We start from the raw sequence: 27,065 nt of genomic DNA, 5'->3' as shown, positions 1-27,065 counted from the left end.
CTATGTCAGTCAGCATGACCAAGCAACGGGAGCAAAATAAGTGTTTCTCTTAAAACTAAGAAGCAACAAACTGCAAATGTACACCATTTTTTTTTTGTGTTGAGATTTTTAAAGAGGGTGCCTTGAATTACTTGTATCCAAACAGTTGGGCCTCCGGGGGAGGGGCCTGCCCACCCATCAAGTGGGAAACGACCAACAACCAATATCAAGTCAAAGCTAAGCAGTGTCGGATGCAGAGATTAGCAAGTATCGGTGTTAACGTCTGAGAACCGGCACGTAAGCAACATGATGTTGTACTGGAATATTCCACGTTAGCAGCCACTAGCCTAGCCTGCACATTTGAAAAGTATCGCTGCTCCTGTATCGGACTCGGGAAATATTTGGGTGCGCAGTGCCACATGTATCACAATGCAACACAATGTGTGTCACGGTGGCTTTCTTTTGAATGTCGACTCACTTTGCAAGTTGACTATGCCCGGAAGTACCCACACCCAAGTGTGTTTTCCCAAAAATCGAACATGCGTCCTTTTCTAATTACACAAAATATCACACGTGTTTTGTGACTCACGAAGAACTCCTACGACTCGGTGCTTATTTTTCTGATTTGTCACATAGCTTCAGCTTGCTTTGTAGCACAACTAAAAAAATAAGAATACCTGTGTCTTGCATTTCTCAATAGCACAATATAACACGTCTGGTAAAAGAGTGATTCTTCTTGGGATTTATTAGTGCAGCCACCTCGAGAGGGATTAACCGAACCAGGCCGAAAAACGTGGCACTACATTTTTTTTTTTTTTTTTTTTTTGCCACCATTACAGCTATTTATATTGCCCTAAATGGACTAAAATGGATGTAGTTCAGAGCATTTTCAATACGTTGACTCCTCCAGGCGGAACAGGAAGATAAAGATACCATTTCTGGACCATGTTGGGATCTCAAGTGCACTTATAAACACAGCAAATGAAACTGTGACTTCCAGAGAAAAACAACATCTCTGAATCCACAGAATTCGCTGAGCCGCCACTCCTCGATTTAATTCAACAAATTGAATCTTTATTCAAGTCATTTAAGGAAGTTTCATGGATGTGGAGGCTCGCCAGCTCAACAAGACCTCATCGCAAACACGGGAACAGCTGTGGAACTTTCACCCCCGCAATCAGCAAATGTGCCGGCGACATCAGGTCAGGAGGACTAAAATAAACAACGTGAAAGCAGCTGCCTTGTCACAAGCAAGAAATACAACGCAAACAGAAAGACTATGAGCATAAATTCTTCCAATTACCGGTACTTTAAATGTCAGTTCGAGCAGTGGTTCTCAACCTTTTTTCAGTGACGTACCCCCTGTGAAATTTTTTTTTTTTTTTTTTTAGTAAAAAGACAAATTAATTAATAAATAATTAATAAAATACGTCAAAAATTCCTTTGAACTATTCATATTAGTTTAACACTTTTTTTCCACTTTTGCTAACAAGAGTATGAAAACCTAGAAAAAAATTATTGTACATTTAGAACAGATATAAAATGTGTAATTAATCGTGAGTTAACTATTGAAGTCATGTGATTAATTACAAATGAAAATTGTAATCGCCTGACGCCCCTAATTTTTAATAACCTTTATTTTTTCTAAAAAAAAAAAAGATTAAAAAAAATGTCTAGGATGTCATACTCTTGTTAACAAAAGAGGGAAAAAATGTTTAACGAATAGAAATAGTTCAAATTATTTTTTGACGTTTATAGGCGTCAATGGCAGTGAATGAGACTGATGATGCAGTTTCCTAAAAATAACCCATTTCAGATTTTAGATATTAATTAAATATTGATCTTGATTTCATTGTATGCTCTTTTTGCCGTTTCTCCGAGAATCTTTCACTCAATCCGAGATTTTACATTCTTTCTAGGCCCACTTGTATGCCTCTCGTGCGCACGTGTATGACTGGGAATAGCAGGTCAGAACACCTGAGCTCCACTGACCGCCATCCATTTCCTTCACGCTGTGGCCTTTGGGCAAATAAACAGGAAGCCGTTTGCGATTACAATCTGATGAGGTGATGTCATGAGGAGGAAGTGAACACAAAAATGGACCACATCCTTTTAAGGAGAAACAATTCTGGCAAGATTGGGAGGGCACAAGTCAGGAAATAGACCAGCAGGGAATTGTGTTGGCCCTTAAGCACGTTGCCATCGTGTCTTGCGTAACAAAATCTTACACCTTGCGTGGACATGAACTTTGCTTGTCCCCTCACAAGAATGATAACAAACTGTCTTTGCGTGCAGGACCGATGTTCCTTGGCTTGTTCTCTCTATATAGCTGCCCCCTCAATCGTCATCACCAAACCCCTCCAGACTAATCACCACCCTTTCCCACTCTTAAAAACGACAGCGAGTACAACCTGGCATTTTAATCCTCCCTTTAATTGATTTTTTTTCAAACTGAAGCAGCTGATGCAGCATATAAAAAGGTGAGACCGTGTTAGTTTCCCAAGTATACTGGACTTTCTCAAGACTAAAAATATAGCTACCATTTTCCCTGTTGGTGCATTTTACAGCCAATGACTTACACTTTCCACACATATAAACCATTTATTGAAACCGCGGCCTGCGACCAACAGGCTCTCTCTCGCCGGCTTTTTTTTTCATAGCGTATGTGCAAAATGAACACGTGTTGATGCCAGGCTTCGCTCACGTTCGAAGGTCATAGAGGCAAAAAAGGCTTTGCGAGTTCGCGTCACCCGTTTGTCCACGATAACCGCTCCTAACTGGACAAACTCCATGTCGGGGTTTTGTTCTGGAATTCACCACAAAACAGCTAATAGAGCAAATGAGCAGGATCCTGTTGGATTCCTTGCATGGGTCACAAGCCTTTTTTTGTCCACTGAATTTCATGTTGATGAGTGAAACTGATGCCGGGGGGCTAATTTTAAGTTTGCATGCAACGACCTTTTTGATGGTGAATCCTCAAAATGATTGTCAAACTTTGAATGTATACTCGCGATTTAATGTTGCCCATCTTTCTAGGATTTCCGATTGAGGTTGACTTGATTTTTGTCAAATTCCCTAGTAGGAGTATATCCAATTGCGAGCACAGAACTCTGCCTTCGATGGCTGCTTCAAATCAAAATGGTCAACTCTTTTGCTCAGGTTCATTAATTGGACTTTTTCCAGGTACCGAGTTGTGAATGATCATGTCCATGGACTGTTTTGTTGATCGGTGAAACTGGTGTCTTGAGGCCATAAAAGCGGGAATAAGGCAAAAATAAATAAATAAATGTCAACTTTAAAAGGGATCGCATCACGGAATTTGAAGCCCTTCCACAGTTAACTATCGGCATATAATGATTAAAGCTTACCTTTGACACCATGGCGATGTCATTTTTTTAATGAACTATTAAGTATTTTGATGGCTATTTTTTCTAATGTGGAAGTAAAACGCCCCGGTTCAGTAAAACCCCGCCTCTCCCCGTGTGGTTGGCGCGCCCCCTCTCATCCAAGGAGCGGCGTGTGGTCACGCAAGAACCGCGTCTTCTTTATGGAATTGGATGGATGTTCAATTCTTCAATAAACAAAAAGGTTTTCGGCTCGTTTCCACAAGTGTCAGCCAGAAGCCTTTCGGGGATTTTAAGACGGCCAATTGTCATTGCAAATGTGAAGGATAATCGATTGCGTTGACTTCATTTTGGACAGAATGTCTACTGATAAAGACCACTTTTGTCACTATCCCACGGAGGTCTCACGAGAAAGTGGGCGCGCGTTTAGTCCGCAGAGGCGCACCTAAAAAAGCTCCGGGGCTGCTGCTTGGAGAGAGCAGAATGACCTCGAATTTCTCATAGGAGGGGTCAGTGGAGGAAAACAGCACTTGGGTGATGTTTTTGGTGAGGAATTAGCATTTTGAACATGGCTAAAAGCTCCAAAAAGTTGATTTTTCACGTTGCTGTCCCTTTAAACCAGTGGTGGGCAAACTCGGTCCTCAAGGGCCGGCGTCCTGCAGGTTTTGGAGGTTTCCCTGCTGCAACGCAGCTGATTCCAATCAACAGGATCGTTACCAAGCATATGCAGAGCTTGCTGACAAGCTGATCATATATCAGCTGTGTTGGAGAAGGGAAACATCCAAAACCTGCAGGACTCCGGCCCTCGAGGACCGAGTGTGCCCACCCCTGCTTTAAACCATAATGGCCAGTTGGTGGTTTCTTGTTAAAACTCCATTTAGACTGTGGACAAATTTATTTTACTTTGTGAAACTGGTTTTGGGGGCTATTTTTTCCTATAAAAAAAAAAAAAAAAGATTTACTTTACAGCCATGAAAACACAAGGGTTCAGGTCAACATTATTACAGTACAACAAACATTTTTCCAAGCAAGCAGTATAGCTTCCCACCCTACCTCCTTGACCCCCCCCCCCTTTCCATACAGTCCTCCTCTAAAAGCAGGGTGTTGCGACAGCTGATCTTTTTCAGGATGCTATTTTTAAACACTTTCGCAGCACAGGCCAACTCATCAGGGTGGTTGGACCACCACCCAGTTTGTCACACATGAGACACTCGACTTTTGCTGCCGCTTAAAAAAAGGCACACGAGCATTTCTGCCGCTGTCACGACAGAAAACCTGAGAAAGAATGATTTCTAGTTGTGTTTGTTTGTATCGTGCACGGAGGAAGTGATGGCGAATAACTGGCAAGGGGGGGGGGGGGGGCAAAGACAATGAAGACATTTTTTGACTCAATTGTCCTTCCAGCCGTTCCGTTGACTTCTGTCGCGTAGGGTGGCGAGAGGAGCGGTCACTTGACCGGTCATGCTGGGCCATTGACAATCTTTTCCAAGCATGACAGAAAAGTCTAGACGATTTGTGGCATCAATCACTAACATTGTGGACTGGAACACTTACTGGATTATTTCTAGCCATTTTGTTCACTTCTATTGCGTTCCGGGTGGCTATCAGAAATAACTGACTGAAAACAATTATAATAATAATAATAATTAGCCCCCTACGCAATAGAGCAATTTACACAACATCAAACTCATCAGATTAAAAGGGAGAGAAAAAAAAAATAGCAACCTGCTCCTCTAATTTGAATTTAGCACGTGTTTATAAACAGCAGGTTGCAAATTATGCCGACTGCAGTCTTGCGTTACTGTGGCAATAATCCAGCGAGTTGAGGTGCAAGTTGGTACATGTGTTTTGTCGATTAACTGGAACATTTTTCAACACTGGTGGTGGCGGCTCGTATTTACAGGAACTGGACAGACATCGAAGCCCTCCCACACTGCGGGCCAAATTGACCCATTTTAATCTTGAAGATCATTCTCGAATTGGGGGGGAAAAAATGTAGGGTAACATATTTCTGCTCATTTTTTTGTACTTGCAATTTGGTTTAACTGTATATTATTGTACACAGACGGTGAAGCTTTGCTCGGACAAAAGTACTTTGTACAAGTAGGAAGGGGCCAAAGTGGGTATAGAAAATGACTTAACTGCACTAAATCAAGTGTATCATGATGTTAAATTGGCTTTTTGGGTGAACAGTTTTCATATAGTGCTGACTCAAGCTGAATAATGAACAATGAATGTCCGGCAGGAAGTCGGAATTCTAAATAGTCAGGTGCAGATATATAACCACACAATTAGTTGTTTGTACTGAAAATGTACGTGACTACATTTCTTTTGTCACTTATTTGAGGATGGAAACCCTTAAGTGAGCTTTGGGACAATTAAAAACAATTAGTTAGTAGTAAGAAAACACCAGCGTGAATGTTTTCGCCTCAATGTAAGATGACTTAAGCCACTCATTTTAACCTCGAAACACAGAAATAGAATTTGGGATCAAAACAATTGAGTTGTTTTCTCCCTTTATATGAGAAAGCTTCAGCATGTTTATTGGGGGACAAGAACACGGTGCCCTTTTGTCATCATATCAATCCTGAATTATTAACACTATTATACCTCATTTTTTTGGGATCATCAAAACAAATGGCCGTTCACCTTTCATGAGAAATCACCAGTATATATGTGTTGGGTCAATACCAGACAACATGCGCCACTTTTGTCAAGTTTGAAACGCATTACAACATGTTTTTGGGAGCTGTAAAACAATTGGATGCTTTTCACCACACCGCATTTTCTGGGCCAATATGGTGACATTTGTCATTCATTTTAAGTTTAGGTCACATAACTTTTAGGGTGTTCTCAACAATTGGTTGTTTAACAGTTCATATGAGAACATCATCATGGATGACTTCTCAATAACTAGCTTTAGAGATGCTCAGAACAAAATGCTGCTTTTCACTTAACGGATATGAGTCACATTGGGGGGTTTCTCTTTGTACAATCACAGACAACAATTAGTTGTTTTTCACCTCATATGAGAACTATATTTTATTTTCAATGACGGTCAACCAGATTATTTGCTCTGAGTCACATTGGAGGTCAATATGAGATGGTTTGGTGACTTTGTTTGATCTTGAAACACACCCAACTTTTAGGACAATCAAAACAATTTGTTGTTTTACACTTAATAAGAGAAAACACCAGCATATCTCACTTTTGTCACTCTTCCGGCCAAAACACACGCACACGCGCGCGCACACACAGTCTAACTAGATTTAGCTCACCTCTCTGGCGATGAGATTTAAAGCATCGTCCTCGGCCGTGGATCTTTCCTTGTTGCTGTTCCTTTTCCGTCCTGTGCCCTGGGTGCCCATGTTCGAACCCCGCGGGAAGGACGTATCCGAAGTCCGAACACAAGCGACGCGGTTCTGTGGGCTCGCGCTCGGTCCACCGGTGCGTGTCCGCCCCACGGCAAGAAGAGCCCTCGGTTAAGGTGAAACTAATCGGCCAACACGTCAACTTCAGACGAGGACATGAAAGAAAACGCGTCCGCGGTCGTTGCGGTCACACATCCGTTGTTCTCGCGTCTTCCTGTGTTTCGGGTTCGACTCTCACGCGCGGCTCGCCACCATATCCATTTCAAATGTCCGCATCTTCCCCACGTGGGAAGGCATTTCTCTTTCCAGTGGTTTGCTACCCGACCCAGGCAATTAACGAAACTCAAGCCTCCGACGACATCAAAATAATTCCATTTGTTAAGTTGTGAAGTTGAAAGCGGAACATCGCGGTAGGTGGGGGGCGAACTTCATTCACTTCACGTCGTCACTCAATCACGCTGCCTTCACTGGACGTGGGAGTATGTCGTTGTCGTCGATGGTTTTGACACGATGCCTCGCAATTTACTACACACGGCACGCTGGAATAGCGCAGTGACGTTTGAGGGACGTTTTTGAAAGACCGCGTCACTGTTTCACTTTTGACACTCCTTAGTACAGTTTAAAGTTCTAAACAAGATAAATTGTAGTGTTGAATTTCACGACACAAGAAGACCTTTGTCTGTACACACGTGCCCGTGAAGATAGTTAGTGTAGCCATCTTAAATTTCGCATGGCATTTGAATGCAACACTCCCTGCTATTTTTAAAGCCCATCGCCACCAACTTCTAAAATAAGACATACATGTACTCTTAAGGAGACAGTGCCCCAAAACCATAATTAGTACTTATCTGCCATTATCTATTAAAGGTGGACATTATTATCTAAATAGAGGCCTAACTATTATTATAATCTGACGTCAGGTATTTGAAGCGTACTTGTTATAGTTTGTGAATGTAATATGAAGGCAATGGCGCTCTCAAGTGTCCATTTTGTGCAAGTGTCCATTTTGTGCAAGTGTCATGCTAGGCACTCAGGCACAAATACAGTAAGTACTGTACACAGGCAGGTAGCTCAGAGGTGTGTCAAGGAGTAACATTAAACAGACTTTGAGCAATTATGCATATTTACATGCATGTCTGATTATTTTAAGATGAATTGAAGTAGTAGTAGTAGCCTACATTCCATATTTTTGTAAACATGCTTAGCACTAATCTTCTGAAAAGACATACACACACACTCTACTTTCTTTATATAAATAAACGCACTCGACATTCTTTATAAAAATATAAACACACTCAACATTCTTTAGATAGTGGTGAGTAGACTACTAATGTCTCCATGAGAGTGAAGGTCATCATTATGTTGACATGTGAAAATACACTGGCACAATCTTAATTTTTACTCAGATCTCGCCCAGCTGTCTTTTTCAGACTAGTAGTAGAATGAGGAGTCATAGTAGGAGGTAGTTGTATGTAGTCAAATGGTAGGTGATGGTAGAAGTCGGCCGTAGTTGTAAAAGTAAGAGTTAGTAGTAAGAGGTCGGTGTACTAGTATTTAAAGTTGTAGTAGGAGGTAGAAGGTAGAAACCGTAATGGAAGTAGTTAGTAGTATTAATACTCGAGAAGCAATTAGTAATAGTCATAATAGTACTAGTAAAAATAGTTGTGTAGTGGGACTAGTCATAGCAATAGCAGTATTATACTTATGGTAGTACTATTACATGCAGTAGTAGTAGTTGTCTCGAGCCATTGTTCCTCTGCATCGAGAGGAGTCGCATGAGGTGGCTAGGGCATCTGATTAGGACGCTTCCTGGAACACCTCACCGGTGAGGTGTTCCAGGCACGTCCCACTGGGAGGAGGTCCCCCGGGGCTGCTCCAGGACATGCTGAATTTGGCTTGGGATCCCCCCACATAAAGCCCTGGATGAAGTGGCTAGGGAAATCTGGGCTTTTGTGCTAAAGCTGGTGCCCACGTGAAACGAACCCAAACGAGCAGAAGGAAATGGACCCTCAACAGGCGCCCTAGTGAACGGTATCTTTGGGCAAACTAGTAACGTTTGTGAACAACATCAGTGGAGCACACGAGCAGTGGAACGTGTGAACTGGTGGACTTGACGTCACTGAACTATAAAACTTGGGAAGACAACTTTGTTCTGACCACACATTAAAAAAAAAAGGGACCAAATGCTGGAATAATGAGATGACAGCATGCAGTCAGAACAATGGACAAGACTGTAATTTGCGCATCACCTTGCAGTCAAAAGCCATGTCTCGGACCAGGACCAGGACCAGGACCAGGACCAGGACCAGGACCGCTTCTAGTACTTTCTCTTTTTCTCTCCGTGTTTAGACAAGAGGAGTGCAGAAGCTGAAGAAGAAAAGCACGCAGGAGTTGTAAACCTCACTGAGGTCATGGGAAGCAACGACCTGCAGCCGCCAATGAATACTTGGGATTTCCTCCACCCCCGCCTTGAAATACACACAGACAATAGTTGTTGTCATACGGAGAAGTAGTTAGTAGGAGGTCAGAGTGTGTCGTGGAAGGATCAGGCGGTAGTAATGGTAGTGTGTAGTACGCAGCAGTGGTAGGAGGAAAATGAAAGTGTATGATCCTGTCTATTGTCATGTCATGTTAATGTTTTCACCAGTCAGCAATTTCACAGTGTGTACATCTGTGTGCCATCCAAACATTGTCTTTCTTCGCAGCTGTTGCTGTGTAAACTTGCCACGCATGTGACGAATGCCAGAGGATCTCCTCCTCCTCCTCCTCCTCCTCCTCCTCCTCCTCCTGCTGGGGAATTCTTTTGGCATATCTCATTTCGCCATGACGCTCAAATCCTGCCGTTTGTGTGTGCGCGTGATGCTGCTTGAAAATGCGATGCAGTTTAAGACAAGACAAAAAGGCAAAAAACCACGACACGTGGCCAATAATCACTCGAGGACATCTTTATAGGGTCACAAGCTGCATGTCTCAAAACAGTTATAAGAGAAAATGAAATGATGATTTTATAATAATTCTATCAAGACGAATAAAACAAGGAATGCTTCATGAAATGACACAAAATCAGTTACAATAAAATGGCATGGATTGATATCAAAGTGCGTACAGCGTATAAGAAAGCATTCGATACTGTATTGGTTAACTTGTTTTACATGAACCTCCTATTATGTTGCGTGTTAATAATTCAAGAATGCAGTAAACATATCTGCTCTCTCTTATTTCGTTTTTTTTTAGTATATTTAAGTTTTTTTTTTTTTAATAATATATAAATTGTCCCAGTGGTGACACATGAGGCTAAAAGAGGGTCAAAAACATAAAAAATATGTTTCAAGATCAAACATGTAACAGGTCACACTGACCCATGAATATCTCGGGTGTAACCACAACAGGAAGGTTAATCGTTGAATTTTTTTGTCTTTGCATGAAATCTCACATCAGGCTTAGTCTTCTCCTCATGAGGCCTGTTTCATTTCCGCTTCCTGCAAGAACAGATAGACAAATGACAACGGCAGTTCTCTAAAGCAGGGAATATGGAGCGCCAGCAATAAATGAACATTTTAGTGGAGTTAAGAGATGTGGTTGATTTTTGGGGGTTATGCTGAGATTGTGCTTGAGAAAGTGAATTCCTTGATAATGAGTGGAATCAATTTAAAATCAGCAGCACAAAGCCTGGTTGGAAAGCAGTCACCATGGCGATGCACAACGAAGACAAGGTTTCATTTGTGTCGATTTGTGAACGTTCTTTTTTTGACAAGTAGTATTTAATACCAAAGAAGGATGGAAAAAGCCTTCAAGTCTATCATATCTTCTTCTGACTGGGCTCATTTGGGTGAATTTCCTACTCAGAATTTGTCAAAGTACAAGTTCTGGGATTTGCACAAAAAGTGGCTGCTTCAAACCAAAATGGCCGACTTCACGCATGGGTCTTGAGAACATGTTTCATTTTTGTGCATCCTTTTCAATTTGGATGAAACTGGTGTTAAGGGCTGATACTGAGTGAGTTTGTTTTTTGTTTTTGCTGGGTTTAATAAAAATAAAATCTGTATTAATATACTTAGCTTTACTAGGATAACTACTCCTAAATTTGGCCGAATTTCAGATCTATCGAGGTTCCCAAAATAGTGTTTCAGGAGAGCTTTGTGCCATTTCACTCAATATTCCCTAGAAGTTTGCGCCCTGACAAAAGTTTGACCAATCAACACCAAATTGGCTAAACATGTCATGATTATATTGGGAGGCACATAAAGATCTCAAGAACAACTGAACAGAAAGTCAGCCATGTTGATTTGAAGGAGCCATTTAGGGAGGAATCTTGCATTAGTGTCCCCTGGAAAGTAAAAAAAACTAAGCTACCTCTGAGCAACCTCTTTTTCAGTTTAAAATAATTTTTTTGGGAATCAATCCGTAGAAAAGGTGTTGCTGAACTGAAGTCTACTTTCAAGATGATGACAAGAAATGAAGGCTTCTCTCTGCCGTGCAGCACACAGAGGAGACATAGAGCACACGTCGAGTTACCCTGGTCTTGGGCATGACCCACTGCACTGGTCAGAGAGCCCCTGTAGAGGGAGTTCCTTCCAAACGTGTTCACCTGGCCTGGAAATAAGATACCAACTACATAATGCATGCTCGTGCTCGAATGGGGACCAAAAGCAGGATAACGTCTGAGCTTCCTGGTGGTCAACACTAAAGGATTATAAATACAACTTAACACCACAAAACATATTGTGTCCAGGGCTCAGTGCCCTGATGGGAATGCTGCTCCCGAAAGAACATTTCCACTCAACAGGAAGCGCTGAAGCAAAAAGGCGCATTGTTCGTGAGTAACACTAAATAGTCCATTCTGTTCCTTGGATTTAACGAGGTTAAGATGTTTTTTTTTAATGGAAAAAAAAAAAGAAGCCCCTTCAGGATCATGCTCAAAGGTTAGTAGAATTGTTGGTTCTTACTTGTGGGAAAGTGTTGGGAAAGTCTTCTTGTTTGGAGCACGACTCCAGACTATAGAAGATAAAAGAGAAGGGGAAAAAATGAGAAGCTATGAGGAAATCTTAATACTCAACCAGAGCCCTGCCTCCTGCTCCATGCATTCATTTTACATGATCAAGAGTCATGTCATATTTTTTTGCATCAATTTAGACATTTTCCCCTTTATAATTGGTTAATTAAAACGTATTGATTCATTTTATTTATTTATTTATTTATCTCTTTGTTCATCTGTTTTGAACAATTTTACATACTGTATGGGTTTAATTTGAATATGTTTTGGGTAATCGATTAACAAATGATAATTACATTCATTGAAAATTATACGTGAAAATAAGCAGGAATTATTTAACTTTTGTTTTCATTTTGTATCATTTCCATTTTCTAAAGAAATAATGTGTTAATGGAGTTAATATAAATAATATACACATGCAAAAAAAAAGGTTTATACCTACATTAAAAATAGTTTAAATAATTATTTAGTTGATTACAATTTTAAAAATCAGCATGAATTATTGTATTCTTAAAATTAAAAAATATATATATATTTTACACACTCTTGTATTACTTTTTAAATGTATTACTAGTTGTTTTTTTATTTATTATTTTATTTTGTTATTTTTTTAAATCTTTTTATTTTTTTTTATTTTTACCTCCTCTATGAATGATTTGGCCTGTCGGTCTGTTTAAAAAAAAATCAAATGTGGCTCTATGGGTACAAAAGTTTGCACCTTAACCCCCCCCCCTAACCCATTATTCTCGTAACTGTAACCCTAAACCACGAACGACCTATAATTCACGTCTGATGGTGACGTGGTCAGGAATCTCCGCTGGATGTCAACGTCTTCCACATCAAAGTCAGGGAGAACAAAGAGTCCTAACCCCGCCCCCTGTGTCTGAATCATTTTATCCACTTCGGAATAAACCCCCACACGCGCATTTGGAAGGAGAGGGTGCTCCTCCAGTAGATGGAAGCAAACAATAGTGAACATTTGCGGAGTACTGCTGTAAGACAGACACATAGGAATGTCAGCTAAAGAAGTCTCTTTGAAAAAAAAAACACATTGTTCTGGTCTGAAGGTTCATTTTGTAAACAAACATATGGTGCTTATTGTCAATTGCCCCATCAGAAGGCTTTTGATTTTGCACTATAATAACCTATTGTGTACAACAGACCAAAAATGATTCGAGGACCAAACAATTGGGTCCACAAACTTGGCTCGAAACGACTCTTCAGTGAAATCCAGTGTCATTACCTTTTGTCCTTTCTCCGGTGACATTCCGCCAGAGTTGAGAGCGGCGATCCTATTCTCAATGTACGACACCTTTTAGAATAGAAAGAAAGATTGTGAATGTTGTGTTTAGAATTGGTTCAAATGCAGCATATGGTTGTATATGTTGTCCTCACCTGAGTCTGCGTGTTCTGCACGTCGGCAGCGGCTTGGGCTATTTTGTCCTCCAGCTCAAAGAGCAACGCCGTCGAACCTTTGACGCTTGACTTTGAGCCTTCCTCTTGCCCCCCCTCCGGGCTTTCGGTTGAACGGTCTGTCTGAAGAAACAACAGACAAAAAAAAGGTTTAAAAAAAACAAAACAGATATTCCTGGACACATCATTTGTAGAAAAATAAATACAACAATTTAAAACCAATGAATTGATCATTTTCTCACCACACCAGATGATCTCTCTGGCACAGTGATTGGAATCACTGGCCGAATGTGTCATCGTTTTCGCAACATTTTCAAGTTTGTCCCTGCTTGACACTTTTGCCTGTCGTGGAACAATCATCCATTGTTCCACTACCAATTACTTTTCTTTAGCCTTTTGTTAGCCAAAAACAGAAATATCAATGAATAACTGCATTCATCAGTTCTGTCGCGTGTGTTCCATTGTTTCTGCTAATTGGCATTATTGTTCTTGACTTCTGATAAATGCTCATTGAATTGTGACTTTAGGCGTTCCTTCAGAAAGCGGAAAAGAAAGAAATACATTTAGTGAAGCACACGCAATCTTCTCTTCTTACAGTAGCTTTTTTTATTTGATCATTTATTATTTATTTATTTTATTTTTTTATTTTTTTATTTTTTTTATTTTTTCTTAAGAGCTCAGTATTGTTCATTCGGAAATGTCATCATCATTGCTCTTTTTTTTTTTTTTTTTTTTTTAAATATATATATATATATATATATATACATATATATACATATATATATATATATATATATATATACATACATACATATATATATATTTTTTTTTTTGCGTGCCTGCGTGCGTGTGTGCATTTGTTAGCTCACCAGAAAACCTATTAGAAAAAAATCTCATACCGTTCACCTAAATCGAACTATTTGATCATTTATGACCGAAAGGTCTTCTAATGTGTAGATAAACACCTTCGCTGCTCACAATGGGTACTCCTGCAAGCATCTGGCCAATAGTTTTCAGACTGGATTCGGGTTCGAATTTCCCGCCCTCTGTCTCCGGATGTGACGTCATGTGCGTGTCGTGTATGCGCGGTTTCATTTTTCATCAGCAGGTGACTGTAGCGATTGGAAATGGAATATTCTACGTTCAGTGGCTTTTAATACAGGCAAATACATATGAGTGAAATACTGGGGGTCAAACTCGGAACCAGCGGGATGCCCTATCAACGGAGTCTCGTGTTTACGACTGGCGTGTGCCAAGTTTTGGAAAATTCTTCCCTCTTCAATGTTTTGGCGATGCGAATGCATTCGTACCTTCTGAGAGTTTGTCAGCTCATTCAATCTGGGGGCCGCGACGCTTCTGCTAGAAGCGGGCCTGGAAGGTACTCCGGTGGACTTTTTGTCTGCCTCTCGACCCGAGCTCTCTTGAGAGGAGAGCGAGCGGTTGGACTCCTCCTCATCAGAAGTCAAGCTGCGATCGCTTATGTCGCCCGCCATCGCGATCAGCTTTTGCCTGAGTTGATGCTCCACGATGTCCGCGTCCTCCAACCCGGAAAGCGGAGAGGTGCCGTCTCGGGCTTGGGGAGCCTCGAGGTGCTGCGGGGACAAAAGTCAGCCCCATCTTTCGGGTAGATTGCCACAACATCCTGTTTTGAGAGAATCATGAGATCAAGTTTACCTGGTCGGAGGTGAGAGTGACCTGCAGCCGGCTTAAAAGGCTCTCGATGGCTGACATGCGTCGGTTCAGGTCAGTGATCTGTGGAGCAAGATCATGAAGGTGGAACACAAATAGAAAACTTTAGAAATGATACGGGCAGCGCAGTGGTTTTACAGTTCTGATGTTCAGGGTTCGAACCACATTGTACTCCAGCTTCCTCCCACATTCCCAAATCATACATGGCAGGATCACTGAATACTCTAAACCAGGAGTGTCAAACCCATATGAGCTCAAGGGGCCACAAGGAAGAAAATATTTTACCGAGTGGGCCGGACCGGTAAAATCACGATATATAATTTAAAAACAATTGAAGTCCGTTATACACAGATTTGCAGGCCAGGCCTAAATAGTCGGGGGCTCAACTGGAAATATATTGTTGCAAAAAATAACACAAATGAAAATGGAGCACGGCAACACTTGGCCCATATGAGTTCTGGGCATGTTACATCTACCTGTTTTGCATACCTATTGTTCCCAGAATGCATTGCGCAGTTAATGAAGTTATAGGACGTTAATCCATGTCATGTGTGTTTGTGTTACCAGTAGCTGAATGTGTGTCGTATTCAGCACGTTTATGTTTGATTTATGTTGATTTTATTTTTTAATAATTTTTTTTTACAACAAACCGTAACTTTAGGTTGCGTGTAAAATAATAACATTCAGGTCAGTTCTGTTGCATTGCTCATCTGAGGATTGCTTGTGAAATTCCAAATGCATGTTTTGATTTTGACCTTCTGATTAATTGTTCCGACATTGCTCTTTTTTGTTTTTTTTTACTTTACAAGATCATCTCGCGGGCCAGATAAAACCCATCGGCGGGCCTGATTCGGCCTGTGGGCCGTACGTTTGACACCCCTGCACTAAACTGGTTGTAAATGGGTTGTTTCCCTATATGTGGCATGCGATTGTTTGTTGACCAGACTCCGCCTCTCCCACAAGGTCAGCTACGATATACATCTTAATAATGTATAAAAAAAAATGGATGAATTGCTCGATAGATACGATAGATACGATAGGAAAACTGACATTTATCTTAAAGAGAAAAAAAAAAAAAAAAAAAAAAAAGGAAAACTGACATTTAAAAAACTTAAAAAGTAATACTAGCCAGGCTTGATGATGAAACACTGCTTCCGTGTTTTGAAAGCAAAATCCCTGTCACCAAGCCACCAGGAATTCATGAAAACGTATAAAAAGTGCCCAATAAGTCTCCTAACTAAACTTGTTATTGCACTTTATAGTGCAGATCCATCTGTTTACACTGAGCTTTCCTCCTCCGCTTGCAGCTCGAGAGGTCGCTTGAGTCCGACAGCATATTGCAGCCAATGGGAACTATCGCAACAATCTCACATGATTGACAGATTCACATCTGCTCACATCTGCTCTCGTGTTCTCCCTTTTGTGCCGCGCTGTAGCGCTGTGAGACAAAAATTGACCATGACGTAAGATACGCGCTGGAGAAAGACGCCTTCGCTGTGATAACATAAGGCCCTTTTAATACCCCACTTTTCTCTCATCCAAAATCAACTGGGTTAGCATCCAGCTCAGCTCAACTCATTGAGGCAAGTATAGAAAAATCCAATTGAATTCTTCACAATTAACCTGCGGTGGGTGGTCGGGGCAGTTGAGGCTCTCCTGGGAAAGGTGGTCACAGGGTCCCAAGTGAGCCCGGTAGACCGGATAGGCCAGTCTGAGCTCATCGTCCTCCTCTGAGTCATCATCATCATCATCAGGGCCCAGAAAGTAGCTGCTGCCGCCGGCGCCGGCGCCCCCCCCGCGGGGGCCCCCGGCGCTCCCGCTCCCACAAGAAGAGTAGCTGAGCCGGGACATGCAGCGAGACGGAAAAGCTCGATTGTCCGAGAATACGAGGTCATCTAGAAAAACAACATGGTTACGCACGGAGTGTAAATCCAAATCATATGCAAAATATTTTCATCCCACATGTTTACCTTGCTGTGGAGTCGAACTCGCGTCAGACCCAACAACATCCGCAACTTTGCGTCGGTCTTTCAAAAGTTGTTGGAAAACTGAAGCCATGTCAGACGACTCCCTTACGCTCAAATTCATCATCATGATGTCATCAGAGCCCGGAATCTATAAAAGGAATGCACTGAGTGATGACATTCTTAAAAACGTACAAAACACCTGACGCATACATTCGCGCAAGCAAGTTTGAAAAGCATCGTAAAAGATTTCGGGGCCCCAAAACTCACTCGTTAGTGTCCCTTGATATTAGTAGAAATTAGCACCTGTCATCAATATCACCGATCAACACAAAAATTGGGTGGACGTGTATCATTACAAGACGCAAGAAAAAGTCTCAACTCTCAAGGATCCATGCCTGAAATTGAACAGAAAACATTTTTGGAAGCCATTTTGGTTTTAAGAAAGGATTCCAGAACTTGGACTTAGACAAACTCCTTCTAAAAAATGTCCCCTATTGATCCCTCATTGGAAGCAGGCAGGACAGATCAGCAATATTATTATTATTATTGTAGGTGGATTACGGCATTATGATCATTTTGAGGATTTGCCACAAGAAAAGGGGTGCGAGGGCATGTTCATCACTTGAATTTGTTTACATCTCAAAATCATATTTGGTTAACATAACAAGATGATCAAGGTCCCAATGCCATAAATTGAGGAGAAATTTAGATATGTTGGTTTGAGGCAGCTGATTGATTGCATTTCGCTGCATGTGATTTGAAATGTGATATGTAAATATTGGCGAATCTGAAGCAGTAACAAAGAGTGGGTGACAAAATGGGGTTGCGCAGCACATGCCTGGTGGGAGTATCGTCTTGATTCGGCAACATAGTCACAGTCCAGGCCAAAATCGATGGGGTCGACAGTGAGACGCCTTTTGGGTTTTTTCATCTGGTGGAAGCAGACGCGGAAAGAAATAATGAAGAACAATTTTATTAAGTTAAATAAGGGAAGAATTCCTTTATGACTTGCAAGATTCTGGGTGTCGGATGTACCTGATCATAGCATTGCGAATGAGTAGCATCCAGACAACTGTCTTCAAATCCAAGAGCTGGTGGAGAAAATATGTATCAATGCATCTATACATTTTTGACAAAAGGGAGTATTTGGTCAAGCTTTGACCTTGTGGAGTAGTGACTTATTTTTTGTTTTTTTTGTTTAATGATGAATCAATAAACTTTGCCGCATGCTCCATCCACAAGCAATGACGAAAAATCAAATGTTTTGTAGTTTAGCCTCATCCATCTGTACAAGGTTAACATTTGTCGGGTCGTCTTTGAAAGACAAAAACAAAATGGCCGCTAAATCTAGTGAGAAAGTCGCTAAGTTAGCGAGACTGAGCGAGTCGCCATCGTGACAAAAGACGAACGGAGCAAGGAACTGTTCAATTGTCAAGAAAATTGTATAACATGTCTTCCTTTTAAGGGAACAATATTTTAGGTGGTTGTAGCGAACAGATGATCTCTGGATCGACTTACTGCGGACATCAGGGTTGCTCTGCGTGTCGTATCTGTGATGTTCTGGGGGGAAAACACAAAAATGTTATTGTCTTTTATAGCCAACAAAGTTAAGTTGTCCCCCATTCGGGTTGCAGGATAGCTGGAGCTTCTCTCATCTGACCATTGGCGCCAAAGAAGTGGGTACACCCTGGACTGGTCGCCAGTCAATCCCAATCAATATATAAACAGTTATTCACACTCACATTCACACAAATGGTCAATTTCGAGAATTCATTGAACCAAACATGCCTGGTTTTGGAATGTGCAAGGACAGAGATTTGAACCCGGAGCCTCAAAACTGTGAGGCAGATAAGATAACCCGCTTTTTTACCACTGTGCAGCTTCAAGCAGATTTCCTTTTCAGACAATTGAGAAAAGAAAAAAAAAACACAAATGAGAAGCACACTGCTCTTATAAAATGACACCCTTCAAGCTTTTGGGGCCCAAAGGACCACAAAAAGAAAAGCACAGCAAAACGCGTGTGAAGTCATGCGAGTTGCATTTAATCCCTGCAGTCACATGAACGTCTGCTTTGGACCAGGCGGTGATCACCGTATATTTATTTTGGGGATTCCTGATTAGATTCCATATAATTGAGTTGTTTCGCATTTTAGAACCACTTCACTTCCAAAACCGATTGCATCTAAACAAACAGAAGTTTCGCTCTCTTTTTGGGAGCAGATGGTATCGTTCGCAAGCAGGCATGTGACTGGATGATCACAAGGTTCGCTCAGCGAAGCCCTGCCAACCGACGATCTCGCTCCGCATCCTTTCCCAACCGTGTGACTCCGTGGCCAAGCGGTACCGGGACGCAGCTGCGTCCGCATAATTCACTCGCGTATCCATGATCTCACGAGGATGCTTGATTTACACGCTCGGGGGTGTGAGGACATGTTGGCGAGGCTTGGAAAAGTTCGTCAACGCCAAGTCTGATTGGTCCCAGGAGGTGGGAAAAAGTAGTCACATGTCGTGCTTCAGTTGAAGTAAACGACGAATTACATGCGCGATTCATATATGGGGTTCGTCGAAGCGGGGGGGGGGGGGGGGTGGATTGGGGGGGGGGGGGGCAAGGTGGGGGGGGGGCTGAAAGCATCCAGCGATTTATTCTTCGTGGCACAAGTTCAAAATTATTATTTCAGGGGGGGGGGGGGGTAAGCCTGGTGGGGGGGCAAGGAAAGCCCGGTGGGACCCCGGGCTAATAAAACGCTGGGAGAAAGCGTGATCATTTATTGGACATCCCAAAAAATAAAACTTCAACCCGATAAATTAAGTAAGTGACAGTATTTCCAATGAGTCATGCTACCAATGTTGCAGTCGTGGCTAACGTCGGCTTGTTTACAGTGCTAATGCTAGCTTTGAATTGATAGTACTGTTACTATAGCTTATGCGTTTCTCTGCGACTATCATTTGACCCAGACTCGACAGACAGAGTCAATTCTGTAAAGAGTACATTTGACTCTATTTAGAATGGGACCAAATGGACTCAGTTTTAGAAATATAATATTTACACTTGGAAGAGAATAAAAGAAATAATTGAAAGAAAATGAATAAAAGTCACTCAAGGGTTGACAAACAAACTCAGGACCTTAGTAGGAGCTATGTGGCTCAGGGAGTAGATCGGCAGTCTCACAAGATGAAGGTCGAGAGTTCGTTCCTTAACCCTTAAGTGACTTTTTTTTCTTTCAATTCTTTATTTCATTCTCTTCCAAGTGTAAATATTACTCTAAAACTGGGTCTATTTGGTCCCACTCTAAATAGAGTCAAATTGACTCTATAGAATTTACTGTGTAATCCAAAAAAAAAAATCTAAAACATTTTTGTTCTTTTAATCCAATAGAATAGTAGAATTTGCTCAGGACTTCATGCTATCAAAAAACAAAACAAAAAACGTGTTCCCATACAGTAGATTTGCTGCTAAATTAGCTCATGATAACAATACTTATTTCCTGTAGGCCTATGTGTGTGTGTGGGGGGGGGGGTGGGGGGGTGGGGGGGGTGGGGGGGGGGGGTGGGGGAAGACAGGAAAAGATGGAAAAGATTAAATCCCATCAGAGATTTGGCAGGAGGCTAATGTGTGACTTGTTCTCCAAAAAAACCCTGACTCCATGTCACAAGAATGAAGACACTCACGCAAATTCATATCGGCTTTTTGGAGGTGTTAGCTCCTTGAGTAGCACCATTCGAACCCCATTAGGATTTTTGACAAGTCTCCGGGATTTACCTGGAATTGGCAATTTCCCCCCCATGGCTTTCTTCGCAAATGCACAAATGAGTTGATTTTGATCTTGGTGCCATTTGTCACGGGTGCTGCTTAGCCAACTTGATGTTGCAGTACTGCATCCAGCTGTTAAATAATGTCGCTCATTGGGGTTGTTTTGTTGTGTAAGTGAAAAAACAGGCTCCCCTCCACATCTTGTGGCGCTCAACCTCACAAGAACATCATGCGAGATTGTAAAAAAACAACAACGTGGAGCAGTTTACCTCAACTCGAACCTACCTAACAACAAAATAATCCATGGGTGTCCTCTGGGGCAGAAAGGCTGGATCGTTCCTATTTGGAGATCCTTAGAAAGCTGTTTGATACAAAATGACCCAACCCTAATCCTAAAATTAACCCTACAAGTCGGATCATTCTCTAAACGCAGAAAAAAAAAAGTTACGTCCCATTTGGGTCTCCTTGGACAGCCGACTGTTTGAGACATGATCGCCCTGACCGCTAACCCTGACCGCTAACCCTTACCTCTACCCGTTACCGAAACCCAACCTAACTCAACCCAATCCAAATTTGTTTATAAGACAGCCAGATACCAAAGTGTTGTAAAATTAATTAAAAAAAAATATGACTATAAAACTAGGCAATATTACAGAAGATAAAAACAATAAAATATTTGAAAACCAATAAAACATGGATTACTGCAACAAATAAACCACAAGTGCTTGATCAGGAAACGCTGAGAGAAGGAATGGCTACTCTCAACCCTGCAAGTCATCATTCTCTGGAAAGCACAAAAACAAACGTCTCAATTGGGGGGTCCTCGCTGAGTGTCATCAATCATAACCCGAACCCTGACCTTAAACGCTTAAACGCTTAAAACGGTCGTTACAACAAAGAGCACAAGATCTCCAACAGAAGAGTTCCAAGGAACCGTTTCCTGAAACGCCACTAAATGGCTGTTGTTGGCAAGAACATTATTACAATGACACAGTTTAGAGTCCATCTTAAGAGTGAATGGTTGGTTCATTATAAAGTATTCTCCAACTGACTAGTAGTGACCCAGTCTAAGGCAGTGGTGGACAAACTCGGTCCTCAACGCAGCTGATTCCAATCAACATGATTGTTACCAAGCTGATGCAGAGCTTGCTTTTTTTTTTTTTTTTTTCTTCTTTCTCTTTAAGAGCTCAGTATTCTTCATTCGGAAATGTCATCATCATTGCTCTTTTTTTTATTTTTTTTTATTATATATATATATATATATATATATTTTTTTTTTTTGTGTGTGTGTGTGTGTGTGTGGGGGTGAGTATGTGTATGTGCGTGCGTGCGTGCGTGCGTGCGTGTATTTGTTAGCTCACCAGAAAACCTATTAGAAAAAATCTCATACCGTTCACCTAAACCGAACACCAGGAGACCCGAGGGGACCAAAGAAAACCAAGGAAGGTGAAATCCAGCACCGACCAGACACCCCCCACCAGAACTCCTCCCCAGCCCAAGAAACATCCAGACCCCAACAAATCCAAAAAACATAAAATCAGGGAGGCCTCAAGAAACCAAAGGAGAGACCGAGAAAAGGAAGGAAGGATGCAGAGCTTGCCGATGAACTGATCATATATCAACTGTGTTGGAGAACGGAAACATCCAAAACCTGCAGTACTCCGGCCCTCGAGTACCGAGTGTGACCACCCCTGGTCTAAGGCGTACTTGGTGAAATCCACCTAGGATAGGCTCCGGCTCTCCTTTGACCCTGAACAATATAAGTGGCAGAAAATTGGTAATGATTGATCAAATTACATGAAAAGAAAAAAAAAACAGCTGCTGGATGTGGTGGTCCACTGCACCCCAAAACAGAGTGTGGTCTTTGTTTTCTTTTCCACTTGGCTACTGCCTCCAAAATCCCCAGATTTTCATTGTTGACTGCCAAGTATTTTTCGAATCAGCAGCTGAGACTCAAGTCTCTCGGCTGGAAGGCCGTAAAAGTGCTTGCTGAGTGTCACTCTTTTATTTGACTTGCTGCAGATTTTCACATGGATCCAGAATTTCAACACACCGATTAGATGAGCTGCGTGTCACTCAAAACATAATTCACTCCAATGGATACCGACGACCGCCCTGCAATTGGTTGGCAACCGGTCTTAGGGTGTCGCCCGGACAGCTGGGAATGGCTCCAGCTCGCTCAGACCTTAATGAGGACAAGTGCAATAGAAAATGGATAGATACTGATTACTTACTTGCATCATCATCATCATCCTCATCAGAAGAGTACGTGTGTTTCCCACTGAGCCTTTTGAACAGCGATCGCATCACGTTGGCGCTGCCGAAACGCTTGAAGCGCATCCGTACGTTCTGGTGGTACCATTCCAGGGTGCCAATCTTGAGGAGCCTTTTGGAGAAATGACACACACGGGGTCACAAATCTACAGGGGATGTGGATCTCACTCTGCTTCATCTATCCTTCCTCCCTTTAGTCTTTCCTCTGGTTTCTTGGGGTCTCCTTAATCTGTTGGAATTGAGATGTTTTTCTGGGGTTGGTGAAAGATTCTGGTTTTGTGACTATGTGCGTGGTAGGTGGTGTATGGTTGGTGTTGGATTTCACTTTGTTTCATCTTTCTTTCCTCTGATCCTTCCTCTGGTCTCCTGACAACTTCACGACTTTGGCGGGACTCTGAAGTATCCGGTTAAGGTGAAGGGTCTGGGATTTATAACAGGTTTCAGGTGAATTAAAGAACACAAACTCACACGCACGCACGCACACACAAGTTTGTTTTTACTGTCTTTGTGGGGCCCATCTCATTGACATAACGCATTTCCTAGCCTCTTGCCCTAACCCAGAGGTGGGCAATCTCGGTCCTCGAGGGCCGGAGTCCTGCAGGTTTTGGAGGTTTCTCACTTTCATCACAAGCTGATTCCAATCAACAGGATCGTTATCAGGCTTATGCAGATCTTGTTGATGAGCTGATCATATATCAGATGCGTTGGAGAAGGGCAACATGCAAAACCTGCAGGACTCCGGCCCTCGATGCCCACCTCTGCCTTAACCCCAATCATCAAAAATGATTGCCTACCCCTATTCCTTACCCTAACCTCAACCATAACCCAATTCAAACCTAAACTCTAAAACCAAGTCTTGACCCTCAAAAAGAAGTCTAAACTTGTGGGGCCCAGCAAAATGGCCCCACATGGACGGGTGGGGCCCAACAAATCCCGAAATGTTGGCCCCACTATGTAACAAAAACAGGACCACACACACACACAAACACAAAAGGAAAAAAAAAATCGACATGGAATGAAGAAGGCCAAAAGCACCGTTGGCTGCCGTTGCGGTCAAATTTGATGCTGGTTAAGGTTGTGGTGTGTAATCGATCATATGAAATGAGCTTTACGCTTTCCAGACTCGGGTTGAAAGATCTTATCAGCCTTGGAAGCGAATGGAGATAAAAAAACAGAAATCATGTTGAACATATTTGCTCTGCAGTCTTGCAAAATGTATTCGGCGCAAACAGCAGACTAACCAGACTTCGTTACCTTTGTGATGTTGGCCCTCCACCCCAAGGAAAACTGAACGCGACCACCCGAAATGCACTCACGACAGCCCCCTGTGGCCATTGTGGTTTGAAATGGTCATTTGGGACCAAATTCCAGGATTTGGACTTTGACAAACTCCAACTAAGGTATTTGGCCAAATACACCTCCATCATATTTAGATGTCCTAATTGATCGTCAATATTAAGTTGGCAGTCTTTTTTGTGGTGCCAAGTTTTGATGAGGCAAGTATCTTAGACAGGTGACAGACTTTTGATGATTATGTGAGAAAAGTATTAGCCACAAAAAAAAGCAGTTAGGAATACTTACAGATCTGATTCATTTCAAAAGATCCACTGTGCTTTTATCATTTTAACGATCTTACAAATCAAACAAATCATATTTTCCCATTCTTTTCCTCGAGTCCAACTCTATGCCGGCAAGAGGTTCAACATCACAATCTTTCCTACCTGGCCATGTGACAAGGATCACACACCCAGCCGTGCTCCTTTTTGTTGTAACGGCTGCAGGACCCGCAGACGGACAGACGACAATCCAGACACTGGCGCTTGCTGTTCACCAGGAACTTGAAGGCTTTCAGACAGCGAATGCAGTGAGACTGCGTGAAATTCGCTCGGTCTCCCAGCATCTCTCTTTTGCAGTCTTCTCGCTCAATCTTGGTCTTGAGATCCCTAAAGAGGAAGAACAACGCAAAATAGAACATTTAGTAGCAAGGAAGAGTTCTTTTTTTTTTTTTTTTTTTTTGGAAGAACCTCTGAAAACGGTTCAATTGCCTTAAAGATGTCGGTTTCAAACCAAAGTGGCAGACTTTTGGTTTTTGGTCATGACTTTTTGAGACTTTTTTTTGTGGGTCTACTCATGATAGACATGTCTACCAAATTTCACATTATGTAAAACTGACATCGGGGGCTACATTTTTCAAAGAATTTCCGTGATCGTGATTGAGCTTCACTTCAAACCAAATGAGCAGACTTCCGGGCGTGTTTTCAGCCTTTGCTTTTTGAGACTTTTTTTTGTGGGTCTACTCATGATTGACAGGCTGACCAAATCTCACATTGCCAATTTAAAATGGTCTTCAGAGACGAAATTCTGGCGGATGCGACTGAATTTCTGTTTTCTGAATGCGTTAATTCTCCTCAAATGGAGACTTGGTTTAATAACAACAACAATGAAGACTCAAAGGGACTTACGAGATGTTCCTAATTGTGGCAAGTTCTTGTCTCGAGGCACTTGGTACAAACAGAGACAATACAAATCAATAAATCAGGCGCATGATTTCTCATTTATTGAACTTTTTCTTACTTTGAGAACCAAAGAAGCAAACGGTTTATAGGATGACATTTTGACAGTGTCTGGTCGGTGCTGGATTTCACCTTCCTTGGTTTTCTTTGGTCCTTCCTCGGGTCTCCTGGTGTTCGGTTTAGGTGAACGGTATGAGATTTTTTCTAATAGGTTTTCTGGTGAGCTTACAAATACACGCACACACGCACGCACATACACATGCTCACCCACACACACAAAAAAAAAAAAAAAAAAAAAAAGGAGCAATGATGATGACATTTCCGAATGAACAATACTGAGCTCTTAAAAAAAAAAGAAAAAAAAAAAGGGATGACATTTTCAGCTTCCAGGTTGCTTTCTCCCCCCTTCAAAAACCCCAGATGTGGCCGTGACAATGTTCAGTGTAGGCCTACTTAAATGATTTGAACTTTGCAAATACTTTGAGTAAATATCTGCAGAGCGCATGTGGCAAGTTGCTGTTTGAACCACAGTGAGGCTTTATACCGAAAAGACTCGAGGATTCAAGCAAAAGTCCTACGCAAACAAACACGTCCTTCCTCTCCCTTAGTGTGACTTGGCGATGTTTCTTTTATGAATGACTTCAGTGCTTTGAGCAAATGTGGCATGACCCGAAGCAAAAACTGTGCTGACGATTTGAAATACTGGGGGGGTGCGGGGGTTGGGGGCCGGTGGGGTGCCTGGCGGGCCTGCAGTGCCCCGTCCTGCTGCGTTGGGTCGGGTAGCGCGGGCCGTGTTGGGGCGGGGGGGGCGCTCCTGCTCCTGGGTTTGCTCTTCGGCCGGCGGCCCTGGCGGGGCCCGGGGGGTCGTCCTTTGGCGCTGCCGCGGCCTGGGGGGCCCTGAGGTGTTGCGCTTGCTCTGTTCCGGCGGGGGTCGACGGCTCCCCTCTTTGGTGGAGATTTTCATGCATGCCAGATCCACCGCACCAGCATCTACCGAAACAATCTGTTTCCTCCTCAGGTTATTGAATCGGTGGAGGCTGGCTGGTGTCTGCGGATCTCACGCGGCTTCGTCTGTCCTTCCTTCCTTTTCTCGGTCTCTCCTTTGGTCTCTTGAGGCCTCCCTGATTTTATGTTTTTTGGATTTGTTGGGGTCTGGATGTTTCTTGGGCTGGGGAGGAGTTCTGGTGGGGGGTGTCTGGTCGGTGCTGGATTTCACCTTCCTTGGTTTTCTTTGGTCCTTCCTCGGGTCTCCTGGTGTTCGGTTTAGGTGAACGGTATGAGATTTTTTCTAATAGGTTTTCTGGTGAGCTAACAAATACACGCACACACGCACGCACACACGCACGCACGCACATACACATACTCACCCACACACACACACAAAATAAAAAAAATAAAAAAATAAATAATAAATAAAAAATAAAAGAGCAATGATGATGACATTTCAGAATGAACAATACTGAGCTCTTAAAAAAAAAAAAAAAAATTAAAAAAAATTAAATACTGGCCCCAAAAGTTAAGAAAGAGAAGAAGAAGAAACAAGCAAATAGTCCCAGACATCAGACATCGGCTTGTTGAGTGGAATCTGGCCAGGAAGGATGCTTGTTTTTCATTTAGCCTTCCTTTCGGGCCAGATCATGAGATCATTGCGCCCAGATCAGTAGGTTAAACGGAATAAACTACTTTGTTAATATCCCGTTAAACCTTCGCAGGTTTGGCTGCTGGCCAATCATGTCATTCTAGCCTGATTCGAAACATCACATCCTGCACA

The 27,065-nt window shown here is 42.2% G+C and overlaps 2 protein-coding genes across 12 annotated transcripts in view; both read right to left on the bottom strand.

The window, feature by feature from the left end:
- lrrfip1a (leucine rich repeat (in FLII) interacting protein 1a) overlaps positions 1-7,207 on the bottom strand; it is a 32,891-nt gene extending 25,684 nt beyond the window's left edge. For 3 of the 8 annotated variants that reach the window (XM_086090680.1, XM_086090678.1, XM_086090682.1), the window contains exon 1: positions 6,602-7,206. In XM_086090680.1, the coding sequence (XP_085946806.1) occupies positions 6,602-6,691 (90 nt within the window). In that variant the 5' untranslated portion in view covers positions 6,692-7,206. Of the gene's footprint in view, positions 1-6,601 lie in introns of all 8 variants that reach the window. The other 5 variants (XM_086090677.1, XM_086090679.1, XM_086090683.1 and 2 more) reach the window with 3 other exon arrangements.
- Positions 7,208-9,516: 2,309 nt separating this feature from the next.
- mlphb (melanophilin b) overlaps positions 9,517-27,065 on the bottom strand; it is a 110,968-nt gene continuing 93,419 nt past the window's right edge. For 3 of the 4 annotated variants that reach the window (XM_086090458.1, XM_086090455.1, XM_086090457.1), the window contains 13 exons: positions 24,503-24,724; positions 22,742-22,893; positions 18,275-18,316; positions 17,792-17,847; positions 17,595-17,687; positions 16,760-16,904; positions 16,413-16,684; positions 14,775-14,852; positions 14,411-14,692; positions 13,083-13,223; positions 12,931-12,999; positions 11,641-11,689; positions 9,517-11,287 (listed from right to left, as the gene is read on the bottom strand). In XM_086090458.1, coding sequence (XP_085946584.1) covers positions 10,920-11,287; positions 11,641-11,689; positions 12,931-12,999; positions 13,083-13,223; positions 14,411-14,692; positions 14,775-14,852; positions 16,413-16,684; positions 16,760-16,904; positions 17,595-17,687; positions 17,792-17,847; positions 18,275-18,316; positions 22,742-22,893; positions 24,503-24,724 — 1,969 coding nt within the window. In that variant the 3' untranslated portion in view covers positions 9,517-10,919. The remainder of the gene's footprint in view (positions 11,288-11,640; positions 11,690-12,930; positions 13,000-13,082; positions 13,224-14,410; positions 14,693-14,774; positions 14,853-16,412; positions 16,685-16,759; positions 16,905-17,594; positions 17,688-17,791; positions 17,848-18,274; positions 18,317-22,741; positions 22,894-24,502; positions 24,725-27,065) is intronic. The other variant, XM_086090459.1, reaches the window with a different exon arrangement.

Source organism: Leptonotus elevatus, chromosome 12 (genome assembly GCF_054856555.1).
Source record: "Leptonotus elevatus isolate MCC_2025b chromosome 12, RoL_Lele_1.0, whole genome shotgun sequence".
Taxonomy (NCBI): Eukaryota; Metazoa; Chordata; class Actinopteri; order Syngnathiformes; family Syngnathidae; genus Leptonotus; species Leptonotus elevatus.
This window is presented reverse-complemented; position numbering and strand designations above follow the sequence as displayed.